This window comes from Natator depressus, chromosome 8 (assembly GCF_965152275.1).
Source record: "Natator depressus isolate rNatDep1 chromosome 8, rNatDep2.hap1, whole genome shotgun sequence".
NCBI classification, from domain to species: domain Eukaryota; kingdom Metazoa; phylum Chordata; order Testudines; family Cheloniidae; genus Natator; species Natator depressus.
Genome location: NC_134241.1, coordinates 28,897,521 through 28,912,256, shown reverse-complemented (window position 1 = coordinate 28,912,256; position 14,736 = coordinate 28,897,521). Strand labels below are relative to the sequence as shown.

Sequence of the window (14,736 nt, the reverse complement as noted above, 5' to 3'; positions counted from 1 at the left end):
TCTTTCGGATGTAGGTGCTTGCGATTGATCATTTAAAAAGGTTCCCCTTGTTTTTGAGTCCACTCAGCCTAGATCCACTGTGAACCTTCATTTTGTCTTCTTTTACTACATCATGGCATATGCACAATATATTGCAATTCTGTTACAATTTATATGGCCTGTGCTTGAGCAGACACTATTCATTAGCTAAGTACAGTTTATTTTATATTGCACAGATTTCCTGCAATTAAATTCAGCCCAATCTGGAGTTTACCGAGGCACATAAGCATGTGGGCTACCAGATAGGAAATCAGTTTGGAATACAGGGGCTGTTTCTTAAGCCCAAGTGTGGTTCGCAGGTGAAGGTAGCAAAGCAGGAACACCATAAAAGTGTGGTGGGATTCCCAACCAAAATGTATGTAGACAATAGCATCTACTAAGGGAGACATGAAAGACTCCAGAAACGTACAAACAGAATTAATTTTTTGTTGCTTTGTAATTACTTAGGCCCCAGGTCTATAAGCCTTACTCATATTAAGTAAAGTATCTTACTCCAGAAGCAGTTTCATTAAAATCAACTCCCTTACTAAGGGAATACTGACCATTAAAAAGGATAACTGAACTCATACCAACAGAGTTCTATGGAAATTATAGGGTTCTTTACAATTTACACTCTTCTACAGAATTTGAGAGAATGATCACATTTCTAAAAGGATTTTGTAAAAATCCTTAAGAATGTAATAAAACTGCCTCCATTATAGAATTCTACAGATTTTTTTTTAAAAAATCCTCTTCAAAGGAGATCATTCTCTATTACATTCTACAGAACATTTCCCTAAAGGGTGGGTGCAAATTGTGGTTCACACCCTTATGTCACAAGGGAAGAGGAGTCAAGTGGTTTGAGGAATTGGGTTTCTAATGCAGACCTTAAGCCACTGTACATATTGGCATAACTGGGATTCTCTGATATAGTGAAAGTCCATCTCTACAGGGATGGGTCCTACAGCTAAGGACAGTAAGGGAAGCTTGCATAAGTGGCCAAATCTAAGTTTTGAGAACACTAGGTATTTGTCAAATTAAGCAGAAGAGATGGAAGAAAAGATTCACACAGAAATGAATGCTAACCAGGCACTCCTCGAGGTGAGACTTATCCACAGTGCAAACATCAACTCTTAAAGTCTTCTGGTGTAAAGCAGGGTAAGAGATTGAAACCCAAAATATTTCATTGTATACAAGACTGTCTGAAGCTTCCATGGGTCTTGTGCGGAACAAACAACTTGTGCTTTCAGAGCAAGGAAGAACAGCCACACGAATGTTCCTATTGAAAAATATTTTAATTAGTGCCATATTAACTTGCTGTAAGCATCTGTTATGAGATTACCATAAATCACAAAACACTATTATTTACCCAATTCATTGTGAGAGCATCTATCATAGTCAGACTTTCCTCTTTGCAATACTAATCTCAACTATAACAGTGAGTACTTTTTAGGGCACATAAATTTTTAAAAACAAATATGAAATGTATTATAATTTTAGGACAAGTGGAGTTATGTACCTAAAAACAGGATCTAGAGTCTTCTTAAAGTCACTGACTAGTCACTGACATTTAGATGAGGGAAAAAAAACATTAAGAGAGGGAATTAAGATGGACAAAACTAGGAAGCTTAAATGCCCTGGAGAGAACTTCTGAAGTGCTGGATTTTTGTAATGCTGTACTTACGATACTCAAAACATTAGTTGCAAATGGGAAAAAAAATCTTCACCAAAAATGTGGGACTGCAAGGGCTGGAAACACTGCCATATAGCTGCTGGTAAACATACATGACATTCATAGCACTTTTGATGTGAAAGCAACATCTTCCATTTATTTTGTTGGCAGCAGTGAATGTGATCTACTGAGTTAATGCTTAATTTTTCGTTTGAATGGGACTGGCAAACCATGAAAGTCCATGTATCTGAACTCTGCACACCCTCTGCTCAGCTGCACTGAGCAATGAGCCACAGCTGACAATCTTGCCTGTTAAATGTTAATTCCATATAAGTTTTTCCTAGCAAAGGAAATAAATGAATCTAAAGATTATTGCAGGAAGTTCATCTTCACTTCCATATGTGGATGTATGAGCTCACAACTGATGGTAAATGTGGGATAAAAAATGGGATGTGCTTAGAGGGCTACATGCATTATATAAATGAAAAAATAAACTAAGATGTGTGAGATCCCGGATGAAGTCTATTACAACCATTTCTACTATGTTTATTTAATCTACTTACACTTTCTGATCTTGCTGTAACATTAGAGCAGGAACGTTATTCAGCTGCATGACTAATATTGCAAATTGTTTATTTTTGTCATCATACCTGAATTAATTGGAAAAAATGTGAGAAGACACATTAGCAACAACAAAACTGCCTTAGACACAATGAAAGACTGTTCTGTTTTCAAGACACCTTCAGATTTGCTGGCTTGACATTTGCTGCACTAAGATATTTGAAATCTGACAAGAGAACTACACCAAGGGAATCTAAAAATTATTTTCCGATAGCTCGTTATGTATAATTCAATCAATCACATTCTAGTTATGTATAACATTTTTGTATAACAACCAGTGGACATATAGTGGTTTAAGTCATTCAGATAAGGTGTACTATAAATTTGAACCAAGGCATTAGAGTATTTTTACCTGTTCTTCAGGTAAATAGCTGAATTCCAAATAAGATTTTAATATATAGAATCATATTTAGGTAAAAATAGCATACTAAAAGAAAAATTAATTACATTTAAGAATGCCCAGTGGCTCAGGCATTTTTATGCTGAAGAAGTTAGGAGTAAACAATCCATAACATCACTAACAAAATAAAATCAAGTGGTCTTGTGCTCGTTATTTTTTCAGAGCTGTTTCTGGTGTGGTTCCCCCAGTCATTTGAGTAAGGCCCTCTATATCTGGCCCATCATGTTGCCAACCCCTCTTGCTGCTCTTATCATTCAGATGGGACAGCCAACTTAGCCTGCCATTTATGATTAGGGTTACTAATAGCCACCCTATTAGTTGGTCAGTAGGGGATGGAGAAACCCAGCAAGATGATTTCCAGAGACCAAATCCTGTTTTTTCCATGATGCATCTAGTCTACTGAGGCCACAAACAAAAGGTCCCAATTCTCTCATTGCTGATTTACCCTGGTGAACGTAACACCAATAGATTTCCACTGATGTGAGTGAGAGCAAAACCAGGCCCAGAGTGTCCAGATAATAAGGTGATAATCACACTTTATAGTGTACATTTAAGCAAGATTAGTCCAATAACATGAAAAAAAAGATATTGGAAAGAGAAGGCTGTAGAGAGCATGCAAGTCTTATGAGAACAAGATATATCAAGAACTATTAAGATCAGAGTCTCAAAAACAACAGAAGCCACCCAGCTTACTTCATAGCAATTTGCACTTTGGCAGTCCCAGCTGCTTCTGTATGATCACTGTCAAACATTATCATTTCTGACACACAGAGTCTGAAAGAAATCAAGGACAATTAAGGGCCTGTGGAATTTCAATAAGACACAGTTAATTTAGGAGGCACAGCCTTTTCTCCTCTCCGCACAAATTTTGGAGGGAACTGGGCATATGGGTCTGTTAAGGGGTTTTGCTTTCTCTTATTATTTCTTTAAGTGTGCATATCAGAGAAACATATTTACAGTGAGTTACATGCCTCCCCTCTGCTGCCAGCAAAAATGTGAGACAGGAGGCAACACAAACTCAAGGAGCGAAAGCTATATTGGAAATGCCACGTGGCCTCATTCTCTGAAGTGGCTGAACCTTTTTGGCTGAAGTTTTCCAGAGAAATTCAGCCTGAGGCAGACACCTGGTATGAAATATTTCAGCCCAAACAGTTATGTTTGGCAAAATTATGGCCCTCTTTTTAGTTGTTTATATGATGGAAAGTATCAGGCAACCTTAACAGGCAGTGCTGCCTGCCCTACCTCTCATGTCTACAGATACTGGGTAAAATCCAAGAGTCTATATCTTAACCAAATTGCAAAAAGGATTACAATCACGTCTGGTAATGTTGGCTTGATATCTAAATCATGAGCTTCTTACTAAACAAATCTGGAGTATACCTTTGTACAGCTGCCTCATACACCCCGCTGTCTCCAGCAACAGATTCATCTGACACTGCAGCTGACACACATGCCACCTTCAGTGTGGCCCCTCCAGCTGAATTTACACCTGTGATAAAATGAAGGGAGGAAAAACAAAGGTGTTAATGAAAAAGCTGGGTGCATCAGCAACTGTAGCTTTCAAGGCAAGTGTTTTTCTTTCACTCATGTGTCAAGTGATAATAGGCTTCTGACTCTGAATGGAACTACTCTTTAGCTGGTGTGAAATTAGTCCTGGTGGACAGGGCCAGACTGACAGCCATGGTGACTGAAAAGCTTCTCTTTAACCTAAGACAGCAGAAGGAAGAGCAGTATCTTTATTTCCATCCATGGGTGTATGAGCTCACAGCAGACGCTGCATAGACAGCAGCAGGATTAGCCTTTCCACATAGCCTGAAGGGTGCCTCAATTCGAGCCACCAAAACCTATAGCGAAAAATATAGAACCTAGAAAGAATGGTTGAGGTAAGTGGTAGGATATGAATTTTATCTGCTATAGCTGTACATCGAATTTAGATCTCTCTCTTAACTTTAGCTATCCAAACTGTACTCAGGGCTATTTTTGGAAGAGAAGGGGAAAGGTTTTGCTGTTTAGGTTTCAGAAAATCTTCTGCATGCCCATTGTACCAGTGTTACCTTGAGAGCAGCAGCCTTGGCAGGGTGACAGTGCAAAGATGTCACACTGGGGATTCCAGGACCACCATGCAAAAAGTCAGATGTAAAAACAGTGTGTTTTTTTTAACAGCCCCCAATTCCTCAAACCTAGCAAAGCATGTACTCCATTAAGGATTATATCTATGTTTGACACTAGCCATTTTGGCTGTAGTCCTGTTTAAAGAGTGTAGTGTGTAGTTTGACTTTTCCCTATTGTAGAATAGATGATAAAACAAATCTATTTCCTCACGCTCCTCTAACTCAAACTGTTGAAAGATTTTTGTTCAAACTTTTGCACACACACAAAAAAGTCACTGTCAGATAGGGACAAATCTTGAAAATTTCAGTCTCAAAGGTGAATACTACAGATGAAAGCAGGGGCTTATAAAGAAACTATTTTACAGTTAACTGCAGATGGCACTACAGGCAACTCCTATAATTGCTGATTAATTTTGCAAAGATTCAGCTCAGAGGAGACAGGGTGAACTAGTATCAAAGTTATTTTTATAAGATGCTGCTGGGGAATATTTTCCCTTGCATCCCTGTACAGTACTGTCAGTGAGAGAAGTAATCTAAGCTTTCTCCTTAGAACGTAAAAACAGGCTAGCAACCATTCATGGTGTAGTAGCTCAGTCATTAAATAAGGCAGATGATGAATACAGGGCTAAAAATGACATTCACAAACCAATTTATTTTTTCTTGTGCTGTCTTAGCGGACTTATTCCTGCTGTATTCCCATTGAAATCCATGGGACTACTGTAGGTATCAAAGTAAGCTTTATATTCATGGCTCAGATATAAGGGGTGGCATGATTAATCTCTGTTTCTTTCCTTATTACCGTGGCATAGCCTTTACTCCCCAGCCTTTAATATGAACGTTAAACTTCCCTGGTAGCTTGTTTTATAGCCAGTCAGTTGAGACTTACACACTGCCCCACAAAATACAAAGCTAGAAGTCATATTTTGCACACACACACATATATATATATATTCATTCTTTTCCTAGGCAAGTTAGTCCTCACACACTAGAGCTCTTTGTCCCTTTTCAATTACCAATGCCATTTAAACACTTCAACCAGAAAGCGTCTGGTTTTTGATCACTTCAGCTGAGTAATTTGTGGCCCAGAAAAATGAAGTCCTTCTATTCAGAATCACTCTTCAGGATACTACTACAATGGACAGATAGCATCCTTTCCTTTACTAGTTCAATTACTATTCCTTTCCAGCCTTCTTCCTGTTCCCCGCCCCACCACCAACTCACATACCCATCCTTCTCTGAGATTAAGGGAGACTGCTTAGTTCTATTAAAATTTTATTTTGTTTTTGCTTTCTCCCACTTACACATTCTGGGTGTCAAGTTCATTCAGGTGGCAGGCAATACACCCCCGTGTTGCCAGTTCACATTTCCCTGAATGGAGACACGCCAGACTCAGCCATTATTACAAGAGCTCCATGCCTGTTCCTGGTGCCCACTAGGAATCTTTCCTTTTGTGCTTCTAAAAGAGAAAAACTTCTAATCTGGAAGTCAAAAAAGGTAATCCAGAAAAATGGGGTTGAAATATATGGAAGGAAAACAAACCATTCCAAACCACCACTGACTTACGCAGAAGATAAGGGTAAAAACTAGGGCTGTCGATTAATCGCAGTTAACTCGCGATTAACGGGAAAAAAAATTAATGGTGATTAAAAAAGTAATGGTGATTAATCGCATTGTTAAACAATAGAATACCAATTGAAATTTATTAAATATTTTTGGATGTTTTTCCACATTTTCAAATATATTGATTTCTATTACAACACAGAATACAAAGTGTTACTCCTGAGGGCATTCTGCACCAAAAAATTAAAATTCTGCACCAAAATCCAAAAATTTTGTACAGTATTTTAAAATTCTGCAAATTTTATTTGTCAAATAAATGTGGAGGCTCCAGCATGGCATTGGGGAGCACAGGCCACTGGCTGCACAGAGGTGGGAGATCACTGTGAAGCTACGCCCTGGGACATGGACTGAGCCGTGAGGCTGCACCCAACTCTGACACAGTGCAAGGACAAGGCCTGCCCTGAAAACACCCCAGGGCCCTGCCCCTCCATGCCAGGTGCACCAAGCGTGGATGGCAGGCTCAGCAAGGCAGGATCCAAGTGTGGAGGAGCTTAGTATGGGGGGATCCAGTTGTGTGTTGAGAGGATTCTGTGTGGGGCAATCTGGAAGCGGGCAGCTGAGTGGGGGGATCTGGATGCACAGGGGCTTGTTAGGGGATTCTGGGTGCAATGGTAATGGGACTCTGCAGAGGAGTCCAGGTGAAGGTGGTTAGAGCTCAGCAGGGTGGGTCTGGGTGTGGGGAGATCAGTGGGGGGTCCAGATACTGGGGGAGGTGGGTTCAGTGGGTCGGAGATCCAGGTGTAGGTGGTTGCGGCTCGGTCAGGTGGGGATCCTGGTGGGTTGTTGGGGTGGTCCGGGTGCAGGGGGAGTGGGGCTTGTGGGGGGGGTCTGGGTGTGGGGGAGTCTGGATGCAGGGAGTTAGGTGGATGGGGGAGCAGCTCCCCGTACAGTGATCGCTCCCCGTACAGTGATCCCTCCCCCTGCAGCTGAGAAGCAATGGGTGCAGGGAATGGGAGGATGGGGGGGTAAGGAGGGAGTTTGCAGAGCTTCCTACAGCCGGGGGAGAAATCTGGGGGTGGGTCTGACACAGTCCCGGATACCATGCAGGGGAAGAGGAAGTCCTGTTGTCCCCAGCCCAGCCCAGCCCAGTCAGGACTAGTAGCTGAGCCCAGCACACGGTAGGAGGCATCATACTGGACTTTCCCAGTCCCACGCCCTGCCCCACAGTGATTTATTTCTCTGCCAGCTGCCTTGGGCACCCAAAACATACTGCTAGGGAGGGTTGTATGACCGCTCTTGTGGCTTCCCTTTGCTTCCCCGATCAGAAAGTCATTTTTTTGCGGGGAAGCAAAGAAATATGCAGGGGACATAAATTCTGTGCATGTGCAGTTGCACAGAATTCCCCCAGGAGTAAAAGTCTACAGTGCTCAGATTATATTATTATTTTTGATTACAAATATTTGCACTGTAAAAATGATAAAAGAAATAGTATTTTTCAATTCACTTCATACAAGTACTGTAGTGCAATCTCTTTATCGTGAAAATGTAACTTACAAATGTAGATTTTTTTTTGTTATATAACTGCACTCAAAAACAAAACAATGGAAAATTTTAGAGCCTACATGTCCACTCAGTCCTATTTCTTGTTCAGCCAATTGGTAAGAGAAACAAGTTTGTTTACATTTACAGGAGATAATGTTGCCTACTTCTTATTTACAACGTCACCTGAAAGTGAGAATAGGCGTTCACATGGCACTTTTGTAGCTGGCATAGCAAGGTATTTACGTGCCAGATATGCTAAACATTCGTATGCCCCTTCATGCTCCGGCCACCATTCCAGAGGACATGCTTCCATGCTGATGATGCTCATTAAAAAATAATGCGTTAATTAAATTTGTGTCTGAACTCCTTGGGGGAGAATTGTATGTCTGCTGCTTTGTTTTACCTGCATTCTGCCATAAATATTTCATGTTCTAGCAGTCTCGGATCATGACCCAGCAGATGTTCGTTTTAAGAACACTTTCACAGCAGATTTGACAAAACACAAAGAAGGTACCAATGTGAGATTTCTAAAAATAGCTACAGCATTCGACCTAAGGATTAAGAATCTGAAGTGCCTTCCAAAATCTGAGAGGGATGAGGTGTGGCGCATGCTTTCAGACGTCTTAAAAGAGCAACATTCAGATGTTGTGATATATGCCATCATGTGCCAGCAATGCCCCTCTGCCATGTACATTGGGCAAACTGGACAGTCTCTACGTAAAAGAATAAATGGACACAAATCAGATGTCAAGAATTATAACATTCATAAACCAGTCTGAGAACACTTCAATCTCTCTGGTCACTCGATTTCTGACCTCAAAGTGACTATCCTTCAACAAAAAAACTTTGAAAACAGGCTCCAACGAGAAACTGCTGAATTGGAATTAATTTGCAAATTGGATACAATTAACTTAGGCTTGAATAGAGCCTGGGAGTGGTTGAGTCATTATATTAAGTAAAACTATTTCCCCTTGTTTATTCCTCCCCCTTCCCCACTGTTCCTCAGATGTTCTTGTTAACTCCTGGAAATGTGCCGGAAATGGCCTACCTTGATTATCACTTCAAAAGGTTTTCTCTCCCCCCACCCCACTCTCCTGCTGGTAATAGCTCATCTTAAGTGATCACTCTCCTTACAATGTATATTTTTTCATTGTCTGTGTGTATATAAAATCTCCTCACTGTACTTTCCACTTTATGCATCCGATGAAGTGAGCTGTAGCTCACAAAAGCTTATGCTCAAATAAATTGGTTAGTCTCTACGGTGCCACAAGTACTCCTTTTCTTTCAGTTGAAAAGGGACTCTAGTGGCACAGGTTGGCACCGCTGACTGGTCCGTTAAAGTCCAGTTGGTAGCACAGCAGTGGCCCAGGGATAAGACAGGCTCCCTGCCTGCCCTAGCTCTGCATGGCTCCCAGAAGCGGCCACCAGGTCCTTGTGGCCCTTAAGGTGCATGGGCAGCCAGGGAGACTCCGTGTGCTGCCCCACCCAGCATGCCAGCTCTGCAGATCCCATTAGCCAGTAACCACGACCAAAGGGAGCTGCAGGGGCGGCGCCTGTGGGCACAAGGGCAGCATGCAGAGCCTCCCTGGCCACCCATGCACCTAGGGGCTGCAGGGACCTGGCAGCCACTTCTTGGGAGCCACAGTAAGTGCCGCCGGGACCCTGCACCCCCTCCTCCACCCCAACCCCCTTCCCCAGCCCTGAGCCCCCTCTTGCACCCCATACCCCTCATCCATGGCCCCACCCCAGAGCCCACACCCCTATCCGGAGCCCTCATCCCCTGCATCCCAACCCCCTGCCCCAGACTGGAGCCCTCTCCTGCACCCCAAACCCCTCATCCCCAGCCGGAGCCCTCCCACAACCCAACCCCCTGCCCCAGCCCAGTGAAAGTGAGTGAGGGTGGGGGAGAAAGAGCGACGGAGGGAGGAGGGATGGAGCGAGTTGCGGGGGGCTGGGAGAAGGGGAAGGACAGGGTTTCAGGGAAAGGGCAGGGCAGGGGTGTTCGGTTTTGTGCCATTAGAAAGTTGGCAACCCTATTGTCACACAACTGGAGGTACTTCCAGAGTAAAGGCTTTATATTCAGAGTAAGCATAATGGGGCTGATGGTTGCCTGTGAATACCAGCCTACTCATGTTTGAGCACTGGCCTGCTAAACCCAGGGTTGTGAGTTCAATCCTTGAGGGGGCCATTTAGGGATTTGGGGCAAAAATTGGGGATTGGTCCTGCTTTGAGCAGGGGGTTGGACTAGATGACCTCCTGAGGTCCCTTCCAACCCTGGTATTCTATGATTCTATGCTCCACAGTCATCAAACCAAAAGAGATCTGAGAAGCAAAATCCCTTCTTCAGCAGCTGTGGAACATTCTAAGAAGCACTCATCCCAACTAGTAAGCAGAGGACTTTTTGTTTAATTTTTAAAACTTTGTCTAAGAAGTTTGATAAATGTTCAGTGTATTTTTTTAGTTAAGAGAATTAGGTCCCAGTCCTGCAAATCCTTTGTAAGAACCTCTAGGGTTGGAATCTAGGGACCATAAGGGTTCTGGGCTGCTGGCACCTCTGCATCACCACTGGGGGCTTAGGCTAGGTGTCCACGGGAGGACCCTGTGCGGCTGGGCTCGGCAGGAAGTATTGCGCAGCAGGATGTAGGTGGCAGCTCCAAACAGCCACTGACTGGCTGGTACCAGTATTTAAACCAGGAAGCCATGAAGGGAGCTGTCTGAGCAACAACACAGAGTGCCTGCCCATCTCTGCTCCAGATCCTGCTTGTGAAAGACCCTAGATTCTGGTTTCTGACCCTGGTTGTCCTTGACTTTGCTATTCAATTGCTGCCTGTAACCTGGCATCTGACCCCGATCTCCTGGTAACCTGACCCGGTCTGCCTCCTGGTGTCCGACGCTCGGTCTGCCCTCTTGCCTGTCTCAGACTCTGACCTCCTGGTACCTGACTCGGTCTGACTCCTGCCCCACCACTAGTCTAACCTCCCACATCCCGGTTGTGATACCCTTAGTCACATTAGTAATGAGCTGCAGGATCAGGTCTCTAACTACAGAATTACTGCTGTGAGGGTGTTTTTAAGGGCCACCTCATACCATCAATTGAATTCACTGAGGAGTTCTGTTTAAAAACTAAAATATTACAGCCATGGTATTTATCTGATAACATAGAGTAGCAAACATTTTTTCATCTAATACCATTATGTTCAAGCTAGGAAATTTAAACATGTGAAAAAGAAAACATCAACACATAGGAGGCTCTTACAAATGCATGAAGAGAAAGACATCAAGAATTTGTGCTTACACTGCACTGAAGTGATTCTGCAAAAGAGACATATTGGTGTCTTCTACAAGTCTTTGTACATGATAATACACGGAACTTGAAGCCCTCAAAAACCACACAGATTAGGGCAGTAGTTACCAATTATGTGCAACTGGGTGTTTGTCAGATAACCCTTTTAGACCATTAAGGGCTTGATTCAAATTAATAATAATCAAATTAACTAATCACTATATCTTACTCTCTCTTACTGTCCTGACCAAATTCCATATGGAATTTGGTATAATATCTGGGCTAAATCTCAGAAAAAAAAATATTTTCTATCCTATTCAGGGTCTTACACCTAAATTATAGGAGTGACAGCATTCTGCCAATAAGATGTGCCATTCCTAGAAGGAACAGAGTGAGATAAGGAGTGAGCAGAAGCTTTAAATCCCCGTTTTATACCAATTACCGAATCTCCTCCTGAGTCAAGAACTGAACCAAACAACTGGCTTTCAGGCTATGTACATACTACAGCTTACATGGATATGTTAGATTGCTCACGGGTGTGAATAAGCCACATCTCTGAGCCATGTAAGTTACGTCGACCTAAGCACCAACATGGACAGCGCTATGATGGTGAGAGAGCTACTCCCACTGACATAACTACTTCCGCTCACAGGGGCCGGAATAATTAAGTCGACAGGAGAGCTCTCTCCAGTCAGCTTACAGCATCTGCACTAGCAGCGCTGCATCTTTTGCCATTGTTAGCTCTGTAGTGTGGCCATAGCCAAAGTCCCTTGCTATAACCACTGCTGATAGATCTTTTCCTATTACAGGCCCACGCTCTGCCTTGACGGAGGACTGCACAGGCTCCATTGCATGCATTTGCATAAGATATAAATGAAATGTCATCATAAATCTGAGTTTATTAAATTTGGTCACACCGCTAACATGGATTTGATTTCTGTTCTTAGTAGGATTTTTCTTAATCTCTCACACATGCAATTTCAGCTGCTTTCCGAAAAGCAACTGTGGGCCATACGAACATCTGAAGGCAGAGTATAGGGCTCTTTTATAATTCTCTATGGACTAGATTCTGTTCAGTTTCACCCTTGACTTCAATGGAATTACTCTGCATATACATCAGAGTTTGGCCCAATATACACTGTTATATACACGTTTGATACTTCTCAATGATAAATAACTAGACTCTAACCATCACACATTTAAGATGGAAAAGGAAGCATATTTCAAAGCAGCAAGGACTTTGTTAAAAAAAAAATCCCCAAGGGATATACAATTTAATTCTGCTTACAAAAACGTGAGCACGTGTTGTCCAGTGAGGCCAAGTACTGACCATAACATTCAGCCACAATGTTTTAGTGTTACGTTGAATTGTGAGAGTAATGCCTAGAGAGTGAAATCTCTCCTCCTTATTGCCCTGAAATAAACTACTTACGAGGATTACTTTGTCTGCTGACTGAATAACAGAAATAATCACTTAATCTGCTTAACACCTTAGCTTTCATTTAACAGCCTTGACAATCGTGAAGAGCTAAAAAGGTTAAAACAAATCACCATCCAGTTCTAACAGGAATAAATACTGTTTCATACTCAGATGAAAAAGTATCTATCATGTAGGGTTAGGGTAATGTCACTTTAGGGAATTTTAATTATGAAATGAAGCCTTAAAATGACAACTGTTCAGATATTATATGGTATCAGATGGTAATCACATTTCACTAGATTCCCTACATTCATGTAGTTTTTTTTTGTTTGTTTGTTTTTTTACATATCCATAGAACAAAGTGCTAGATGGGTTTAAAACCCATTTGCCAGTGCTGCATTTTGCAAGCTTATGTAGTTCCCTACAGCACTAGTGTTGACTTTCTACTTTTTTTTCTCCACTGAAGTAGAAAATAAAACCATTTCATTCACATAGGCCCCTCCTCCATTGGAATCTGACAGGTGCTACTGTCTGCCTGTGTGGATCGATTGTACTAATTGGTATCTGATGCTTTTAATCTATTTGCACCGGGCCAGTAGCCTCACAAAGGAAAGTGTTTGTTCCTGTACTGAACCCTTTTAACAAAAATCCAGTATTCTTAAGTGTCTCATTTTTATCATGCTTATTATCCAAACAAGTTATTGTTGCTAAGAGACTTCGCCTTTGAAATAGTTAGTTCTCAAAACATAACAGCCATCCCTGCTCTGCTGACATCCATGGAAGGGCTAACCACTGAATTGCCTGGGAGCAAAGTCAGGCCCAATGTGCACCTCCTGGGATTTTTTTGGTTCTTCAATTGTTGAGTAACTGACTTCCAGAACCACCTTGCAGATTTCTGCCCGTAAGCCTTTTTACTGTGTCCTTTTAGGGAGTCCACTTTAAGGCACTCAATTCTACGCTTAGGCAGTAGGCACCTACAATAGGTATTTGGGCTCTGAAGTGCCAAATTAAGCACTTTGATGGAGAACTGGGCACCCTAATTTAGGCACTTAAGTTTGAAAATTAGCTCCACCCCACTTGTGGGTGTGTGTGTATATGCACACACACAGAGTCACTTTTTGGCAGGCTTAGCAGCATTCAAATTATATTATTTGTCAGTAAATGTCAATTTCACCTGACACACTGAAAACAACAAAAAAAAATGGATCATAACAATCGGCACAAGTGCAGACTCCCTGCCTTGTGTCTGCACGGATCAGGTGCCACTGACCATGCAGGAGATCAGAGACCCCTCTGTAGCCCCACTGTCACAGTCCCACTCATTTACTCCTGCACTGCCACGGGGCGTCTTGATATTCAATCCCTGCAGGTGAATGGTATGGGGAAGGCTGCGGTCTTGGCAGAGCAAAGCAGAGACCCCTGGCCAGGACTACAAGGAGGATGAGGATGACATCCGGCCACAGGGGAGGCCACCCTTCCGCTGAATGGCTCCATCCCTGAGCAGGAGCCATTCAGCAGCTGGGTGGCCTCCCCTGTAGCTGGTGGGGGGGCTCTTCTCTATCCCATCTGATCTACAGTCTTCCTCACATCTTGTGCCTGCAGAGATTGGGTATTGCTGGCTCTGCAGTTCTGCTGTCATAGCCCCACTCACTCACTTGCCAGCCAGCTGAGTGGGAGCCATCCCCCCAGCAGGAACTGTTCAGCAGCACCCCACGGCCGGGGCTCGTCCTTCTCCTTGCAGTCCTGACCAGAGGTCTCTGCACTGCTGAGCCAGGACTGCAGCCTCCCCCACACCTTGCATCCTGGTGACTTGGGCCTCTTGGCCATGCAAGGAAGGCCCTGTGGCATTGCTGTCAGTGCTGGGAGCCCTGTGTAGCCCCACTGCCAGTGCTGCCCAAACTCTAATTCCTACCCTACCGCCTTTTAATTTCTCACATTTGTAAAAACAAAAATTGTTAAGATGTTTTATTGTTAAATTGGTTAATAATCATTAGGATAAATAAAAATCAAACGCTGCTAAGCTTAGTTAGGGACTGAAGTGGTTAGGAAAGGAATTCATTCCTGGATATGAATTAAGTCACCAACTCCTTCTCCAGCTGGGGTAAAGTA

The 14,736-nt window shown here is 42.8% G+C and overlaps 1 protein-coding gene across 3 annotated transcripts in view; it reads right to left on the bottom strand.

The window, feature by feature from the left end:
• WWC1 (WW and C2 domain containing 1) overlaps positions 1-14,736 on the bottom strand; it is a 136,031-nt gene that overhangs the window by 24,133 nt on the left and 97,162 nt on the right. For 2 of the 3 annotated variants that reach the window (XM_074960667.1, XM_074960668.1), the window contains 4 exons: positions 4,092-4,200; positions 3,405-3,485; positions 2,254-2,340; positions 1,105-1,297 (listed from right to left, as the gene is read on the bottom strand). In XM_074960667.1, coding sequence (XP_074816768.1) covers positions 1,105-1,297; positions 2,254-2,340; positions 3,405-3,485; positions 4,092-4,200 — 470 coding nt within the window. The remainder of the gene's footprint in view (positions 1-1,104; positions 1,298-2,253; positions 2,341-3,404; positions 3,486-4,091; positions 4,201-14,736) is intronic. The other variant, XM_074960669.1, reaches the window with a different exon arrangement.